Here is an 8,586-nt window from a genome sequence, read left to right on the forward strand (position 1 = left end):
CTCTGTAATGATGCCCAAGGGTGGGTAGGGTCTTTAAAGAGGGTGTAGATCAAGCGAAGAGCAGTCAGAAGAGACCAGTGAGTGACTAGTTGTCTATACAGTTTGCCCTGTAGTTCCACATGATGTTCCAAATATGATTAATGCTATTAGATCTTGAAGACATTAATTCTCCCTTGAGAAGGGAGAGTAGGTGGTTAGATAAAGAAGTTATTGGATCAGTACAGTTTAAAGGTACTATCCAGTGTTAATATGAAGATGGAGCTGAGGAAACAAATCTTCCCTTTTAACCTCTCAGGTTATTATCTACGTGATAATTTAACTTAGCTGGCCGCCAAACAAGACGCAGCCACTTGCAGCCCCCTTCCACCCCCTTTCCTCCCTACCCAGGGAATCAGAAAGAGAATTGGAGGGGTAAAGGTTAGGAGAATTGTAGGTTGAGATAAGAACAATATAATAATTAGAATAAAAATAAAATTAAAATAATAAGAATAATAAGAGTAATAACGATAGCAGTTATATATATGAGTGATGCAGAGTACAATTGCTCACCGCCCGCTGGTAGCGATCCCGCAGGAGCAAAAAGGAACCCTGTAACCGAAATTGCAATCCTGGAAAAATGAGCCTGAGCGATTCCCAGGAGAATCCCCCACTTTCCAGTCAAACCCAGTTAATACGCTAAACATGACGTAATACGATGTGGAATATCTCATTGGCATATCCAGCTGTCAATTCTGGGTTTCACTAGCTACTACACTTTTCTTCTCCACTCCCTTCTTCCAGTCCTCTCTTCTTGGAAACTGCCCAAGCACAGTGTCCTTGTAGTTACCAACACTGTTCTCATAACAATCCTCACTGAAACCAAAACAGTGCGTTATAACTACTGAGAAGAAAAATTAACCTTATCCTAGCAAAAACCAGGACAGTCTAGAACTAGAAGTACCCTTAGCTTATCTAGTTTGAGTAGTCAGTACTTTTGCATCTCCTTCCATCACGGGAATAGAAAAAGAAAGGCTTTTGATACCAAATGTGTCAGATTTATTGCCAATTCCATTGGCACACAGGTAACCGTTATTCAACAGAGTTGCTTAATATGCTGGAGATGTTCCTGCTTTGCACAGGATCCCTAAATGGTGGGTTATTACTAACTTATCAGGGAAGGGCAAGACAGGAGGGCTTTTTTCTCTTTTTTTTTCTTTTTTTTTTTCCTCCTTCAGGGATGTGATGTTCACTGATTCGTTTTAGCGTGATGTTGATTCTGAAACATTTTTTCTTGCCCCTGGGAGGTGTCATATATTGTCTTCTTCTACTGGATCTGGTCTTCTGAAAACTTGAGGCTATCTCAAGCTAATTGGTTTACTATTTCTCTTTGGAGTGGGGCAAGTGAGTCAGGATTCAGCATTTTCTTCCTAGCAGTTAATATACCTGAATGCAAGTCTAAGGTGGTTATTTATTTTAAAACTGGAAAGAATGTAATTTTTATTTTTTCCTCAAATTATGAAATAGTTACATACAGGAATATTTTGTGCTGAATGGGATGTCTCTTGCCAGGGTAAGGTTTGGAGTAGGATTTGGATAATCTGTGTACCGAAAGAAATCTTTAAAATACAACATAAAATGCGGAATATCCTTCATTTAAATTTTTTATACTTGCAACATACTCTGTATTGCAAGTAACCATGTTTTACATTGGAAAACAAATCTACATCTACATGCTCTCCTCTTCTTTGTAGAAGAGACCTGTTTTTTTATTAGTTAAAGTCTTTAGTTGTGCAGTTACACAGAAGAATAAATACTGCCCTGTATGAATTAACTTTCCAGTATACCACTTTATTTTCTTGTAGGTTTTGAAACGACCAGAATATTTTGGGAAGTTTGGTAAAATACATAAAGTTGTCATTAATAACAGCACATCATATGCAGGCTCACAGGTAAGTCAGAGGCTCTTGGGATTTTTGTTTTTTTTAATTCCTCTAGAGAAAATACATGTGTACAGAGTCAATCTGGGGCTCCCTGTTTTTGATTAAGCAATAGAATAAAGAAGTTAAAAGAATAATAAAAAGATACATCATTGCAAAAATCAAATTACTGTTAAGTTACTGAGGCATTGTCCTACCAGACTCTCAAAGTTGGATGCAAGATGCTATGTGGAAAGATTAAAAATTGACGGGATGAGAACCTTCAAAGAAGTAGAAATGTGACATTTATTTGTTAATCTGCATTTTGAGGATAAAATATCTTTAAGTATTTTTAGAACTTTCAAGCAACATTTTGATGCATTTCTTCTTTTCCCCATTCTTTATGCATCACGTATAATTCTTTTTTTTTAATTCTACCATTTTGGTCATGTTTCCTGATAAAACCATCTAGCTATGAATATACCAGTTTATGACATGAGCTGCCAAAAAAGCAACTTAGTGGTCGGATCTGTCTGGGGGAAGAAAAAAAAAATAAAATGTGATATGTTTTCTTTCTAGGGTCCAAGTGCCAGTGCATATGTAACCTACATCCGGTCAGAAGATGCTCTCAGAGCCATACAGTGCGTCAATAATGTGGTGGTAGACGGCAGAACACTTAAGGTTGCAATATGTTTACATTTTCATGTGTATGTGCTAGGACACTAATATCAGTACATAGTATAAAATTTTATTTGTATGGATACACTTGTGTTGATGAACAGAAATGTCCAGTTTATTGGGTATTGAGTTTTGACCCGTTTTCCTAGCATTAATCACAACATGGAAGTTCAGTGGGCTTCCAGCAGGCAATGTTTTTAGGGCATTAACAGGTAACTTCTTAAAACAAAAATTTTAGACAAAGAAAGAGGTGCACTACCTCCCCCTTCCCACAGTGGCTTTTTTTGCTGCGGAGCTTATAGCACAGTGTGAAAACCTGATTATTTGCTTTTGTAGAGCATGTCTGTGGTCCAAACACCACACCTCTCAAAAGCTCCCTGAGAAGTGCAAGGTTTTTCCTTTTGATATTTGTGTAAACAGGTATTCAGGCTGACTTGACCAAATTGGTGGCTATAGGAAAAAATCTGATTAATATTAATTTCCTGACTCTGCTACAAAACATTAACTAGTTTCATGTAATACAAACTCATAACTACTTATTTGACTTCTTACGATTATGAATGCAAATACTTACTGAGGCTCTTATTTTGATGTTTATTTGGATTGGATGAAAATAGAAATACATCCTAATTATCTGATCCTCAAATATATAGATTTCTTACAAATGGACTTCCTAGTCCATCTGCATCAAAAAATGCATTATGGTGGAACTCCAAATCTTTGGAAGGAATTTTTTTTTTTTTTTTTTTGCAAATATAGCAGTTTTTTTATATTGTAAAAGGCATTCTTAATCTCCAGTACTTACGTAATGACTTCTCTTTAATTATTATTCAGGCATCATTAGGTACAACAAAATATTGCAGTTATTTTCTAAAAAATATGCAATGTCCAAAACCAGACTGCATGTATCTACATGAGCTGGGAGATGAAGCAGCCAGTTTCACAAAAGAGGAAATGCAGGTAAGTGTAATGAATGGGAAACACATGAAATGTCATGTATGTATTTTATTGTATATAATTTAGTCTAATATGTGTATAATGTAGCTTTTTGCTGAATATTTTGGCAGATATGAATTTTGAAATCCAAAAGGTGGTTAACCAGTTGGATATTGGAAGTGAACAGTTAGTTAAATTTTTTCATTGCATGCTGCTTTAAAGGCTGAAAAGTCCACTGAGTGTTCATAACTCAAGAACATGGTTATAAACTCTTAGCCAAGAATTCAAATAACCTTGAGTTAGCTACTTGCCCTTTGTTCATACCAATGCAAGGTAACATATGTTATTTTAAATCTCTGTGAAAGAAGTTAGAGCAGATCTGAGTTTTTCTGTAGATTTTGTGTGTGGCCAGTTATCATGGCTTAACTATTAGACTCTAATTTGATCATGCTATCTGAATTCTGATATCCCTTTTAGCCTGTGAAGAGTATAGAAACTGTTTGGGAATAAAACATGGAGGGTTACTGTAATAGAGCATAAATACTGATGCAGGGATTTTTTTACTTAACATAAAAATGCTTATTATTTAGTGTAGGGACAAGTAAATGGATAGCTTTACTTTCTCAAAGGTAGTGCATTCTGAGGTCTTTTTGGTCCGAGTCTGTCCCTCTACATGAGGTATAGTAAAGCTTGTAAACTGAATTTCAAGTATGCAAGCTTTCCATCCATGTTGTAATTTTTGCATGTGGTCTGTCCATGAAGCAGGTGGTCCCCACCCCTAGTGCTAGCACAAATGTACAGATTTTATTTCGTATGTTAGGCTGATGTAAGCTGGAGAATAAGGATGAATGTCCATATCCATCAAACATTTTTTCCACAAATTAGCAGTTATTTCTGAGAATTTCAGCTATGTTTTCATAAACCCTGATGGTTCAGATGAATAGTCCCTGTAGTATGTATTTCATCACAGATAACGGCAATAAGAGGTAAAATTCAAGGAGAACTTGGAACCAGGTCACCTTCCTTGTTCATTTTCCTGTATTTCTTCCACCACCTGAGCTGTATTATGTATGTTTGAGGGAATGTTCTTGTCTAGCCTTTTTAGGTTTTGGTTTTTTTTTTTTAGAGGGCTGTCAGCCATGAATTTATTTAATCCATTTTGAGCCTGCTGATAGTCAACCCTTTAGTCTTCTGTGACATCAAGCCCCAGAAGTTCATCAGCTGTTTTGTGAAGTGCTTTCTTCTGCCTGTGCTAAACTGATCTCCAGTTAGTTTTGTTAAGTGTCCCCTAATCTAGCATTGTAGTACTTGCTGAAAGCTTGTGTTGTGATGTTACAAAACTCGTCTCTCTCGGCCTTCTTGTGAAATCACACAGTTTCTGGGCTTGTAAACTTCTCTGTAAAGCAGTTCCTCCCCTTCTGTGATAATTTCTGTTGCTCTTATCTGTACCTTCTAACTGTGTCCTCCTTGACCTGCAGAGGTCAGACATGTCATACTCATGATGTGGGGGAAACAAAGTTTAAGATAGCAGTCCTTAAAGTTTTATGTGTAGTGTGGCATGTGGGGTCTTTATGCTGTTGTTGTTGTTGTTGTTGTTTTAAGTGCCCTTCCTAATGATGCTCAACACAGTTTTTTGTGTTTGGATGCCAGTGCATAATCAACTAACAATTTCAGAGATCTGTTAGCAGTAACCTCAGTATCACTTCTCTGAGCTGTAACAACCAGATCAATGGAGCAATTAGTATGGTTTTGGCTACTTTTCCCTTGGTGTGTTACCTGACATCTCTGGGTTTGCCACCTTTTTGCCGAGTTCTCTGGGATTCTTTTGTAGTTCCTCATTATCAGTATGGCAGTTTACTACTCAGAGAGCTTGATATTGTCAGCAAAGAACACTTTCTTCACTCCTTTCTCATGCATGCCTATGGTGTCATGCCAGTCATCAGTCCTCATCCTTGCTTCTGCACCCTGCAAATGACCAGTACGTCTTACCTTTGCCTTTCTATCTCTGAACCAGCTTCAATCCACAGAAGAACCTCTTCTGTCTCCCAGGATAGCTTTGTAAATAACTTCTGGTGTGAAACCTTATCAAAGGCATTTTTGAAAATTTTGTGCATCCTCTTTATTTATGCTTATTGAGACTATCATGAAATTCCATCATGTTAGTGAAGTAGGATTCCACTTTACAGAAGATGATTGGTTTCATTCCCAGCAGATTGTGTTCATTCATTAACTTTTTTTTTTTTTTTTTAGATAGGCTTTATAATCTTAGGAGGGATGGAGGTTGAATTTAGTAATCTTTAGTTCACAAGATTTTTTTTCTACAGCCCTTTTTGCAGAAGACAATGGCAACCTGTCAGTCCCCTAGCCTAACTGCCAGTTAAAATTGATAGGCTACATTCCTTGGCCAGATTCATGTATCAGTTCCTTCAGAAGTCCTGAGTGAATTATACTTGATCTTGGTTACTTAAATGAACCAATCTTTACTGTTCCTCATTACGTTCCTTAAACTTTCTTCTTGATTTCGTATTGCTTTTTTCTAAATCATTGGAAATTATACAACTATTGAAAAGTACATTGTGCTTTCAGTGTACCATCTTTCTGGAGTTGGGGTTAGTGTCAGTGAATTTAAAGGTCCATTTAATGAGATTCACTGTCACAGACTTTGATTGTCTATTTTGAAAAAAAAAAAAAAAATTGTCAGTGGATGAACTTACTTTCTAGGTTCAACAATTGTTAATAGAGCTAAATGTTGTCACAATCTGAAAATAACTGGTAGGACTCCAGGGAGTCTCTGAAAGTGAAGTTGGGCATTTAGGATAGGTAGGTTGGAAATGCTAAGTTTAGCCTCTGGATTGCTTGTTATAAATAAAACAGTTACTGCAAGCTCCTATATAGGATTTTAATCTTGTTTCTTTCTTTCTTTCATTTATGTGAAAGGTAAGTGGGCTTAGGACTGGCCTGATGTTCCAGGCTGTGATGTTGAGTGTTTTGCCACTGAAGTCTTTAAGGAAGATAAGATGTCCAGGGAGATTTCTTCTTACTCATCTGCTTAATATTTGCAGTGCAGATCTGTGCATCTGGGCTAGTTACTTATATTCTATTCACAGTGGATGGCAAAATAAGTATTTCTATGTATTTCTATATATCTCATAAAGTTTACATTTAGGTGAACCACAGTCTAGAACCACACTTTTTGTACTGTAAGTAGTAGCTTGGGTGAAGACACTGACGAAGTTGGGTAAGATGATGCATACACCAGATGTTTCATTGTCCTTTTTTGAGGCTTTTGTAGGTTGATTACATAGAGAAAGATATGTTCAGAATCAACCAGTAATGGAGAACTGGAGAATTAAGTAGCAAAAACCTGGAGGTATTTATAGCGTTTGATTAAATGGTATATGCAGTTGCCCTTCTAAAGGAGCTCATAAGGGAATTTAGTTTCTTAGTAGTACTGTTTTTTGAATTTTGTCAAATATTCCTGCTTAATTTTTTTCAAAAGAGCAAGTAATAGTTTCTTTTAGGCTGTAATATTTTTCTAGTAGGGTGTCCACATTGCCTGTGCATCAGTTCTGTTCCTGTTCCAACAAAACATTTATAAAGGGAATTAATTAAGTATTGTACAACTGTTTAATTTTTAGATGTACAAGTGGTGTGAGAGCTTTTAAATTAGTACTGAAGATGTGCTAGATAATAATGGATGTGTTCCAGACTTAAGATTCAGAATGCCTCACCATAAATCTTAGCTTTTGTTTTCTTGGCTAAAGGACATTTCTTAGTATCTGGAAACACTAAATAAAAGCTATTGACAGCTTCACATTCACTCTTCTGTTTTGCATCTTGATTCAGCTCATTATAATACTTGACTTACAAACAGTAATTCTTAAGTTGGAGTGGTATAACAACCTACAAAAAATATGAACGCTTCTCTTGAATTTGTTTCAGATGTCACTTTAAGTGTTAGAGGGGGTGGATCTTGTTGGTATTGTTTTATTTAGCCACAGAATGTTATCAGTAAGCTAGAGTGAAAAGTACTGTCTTCCTTCACTCACTGGATTCAATATTCTGGAGGTGGATTGGGCCAATTTCTGAAAGCAATAATTTTTTCTCAATTAATTCAATTAGTTCAAATAATATTTAATTTTTTCAGTTATTAAAAGAATGATTTATCAGTTACTGCTCAGAATATACTTCTTGTCACATGATATTTAACACTCAGACTACCTCAGCTGTTTTTATTAAGCCAATATAAAATTACTTCCATTTTGGAACTTTTGGTTTAAAAGAGAAACCCCGTTCCTTTCCATCTTCTGTAAAGCTTAGTATGGTTGATATATCAAATGCCAACTGCATTGGAGATTTAGCTGTTTGCTTTAGAAACTGTATTAGAAGCTCTTTATTAGAACTCAAGAGCAAATTCTAATAAGGTTGTAACTATTTTTCTGCTTTAGAAGTCCCCCCAAAATTATAAATTGTTAAATATATTTAAGTGGGTTTTAGGCAAGCTTTAGATTTGTTGAGATTACATCTGTGCTGAGATTGAGAAGCACTGTTTGGAGTTTCAGTCAGCAGTGACCTGTTAAGTTGTTAAAGCTGAATTACTAAGCTTTGGGGCATACATACTTACATTTATATATAATTTTTAATTAATGTTTATATATATAAAAATCTATATTAAACCAGTATTAATTCATTATGAATTAATCTTTCCTTAGGCGGGTAAGCACCAGGAATACGAACAGAAACTACTGCAAGAATTATACAAACTAAACCCCAACTTTCTCCAGTTATCTACGGGTACAGTTGACAAGAACAAGAATAAAGTGACAGCATTGCAGAGGTATGATGTGTAAGTACTGATGCTTGGACTACCTGGCTGTGCTTTCTTTCTGGTTATTAACAAAGAAAACTTTATTCCTATCAGATCCCTTAAGTTGCCTACTCTCTTTAGTGGCTATTATATGATAAACTCTGGTATCTGTTTTCTCTGTGTAGACACACGCACCACATTGTTCTAATACAAAGTGAGTGTGAGTCTGTCTGAGTTAACAAAATGTTTTTCTGCTGTGTGCATCCTGCT

At 36.0% G+C, this 8,586-nt stretch overlaps 1 protein-coding gene across 4 annotated transcripts in view; it reads left to right on the forward strand.

Moving 5' to 3' along the window:
* CNOT4 (CCR4-NOT transcription complex subunit 4) overlaps positions 1–8,586 on the forward strand; it is a 43,771-nt gene that overhangs the window by 8,736 nt on the left and 26,449 nt on the right. For 2 of the 4 annotated variants that reach the window (XM_010169268.1, XM_010169270.1), the window contains exons 3-6: positions 1,842–1,928; positions 2,475–2,576; positions 3,408–3,533; positions 8,222–8,355. In XM_010169268.1, coding sequence (XP_010167570.1) covers positions 1,842–1,928; positions 2,475–2,576; positions 3,408–3,533; positions 8,222–8,355 — 449 coding nt within the window. The remainder of the gene's footprint in view (positions 1–1,841; positions 1,929–2,474; positions 2,577–3,407; positions 3,534–8,221; positions 8,356–8,586) is intronic. The other 2 variants (XM_010169269.2, XM_010169271.2) reach the window with 1 other exon arrangement.

The sequence above is a fragment of the Antrostomus carolinensis genome, unplaced genomic scaffold, assembly GCF_000700745.2.
Source record: "Antrostomus carolinensis isolate BGI_N321 unplaced genomic scaffold, ASM70074v2 scaffold1406, whole genome shotgun sequence".
Classification (NCBI taxonomy): Eukaryota; Metazoa; Chordata; class Aves; order Caprimulgiformes; family Caprimulgidae; genus Antrostomus; species Antrostomus carolinensis.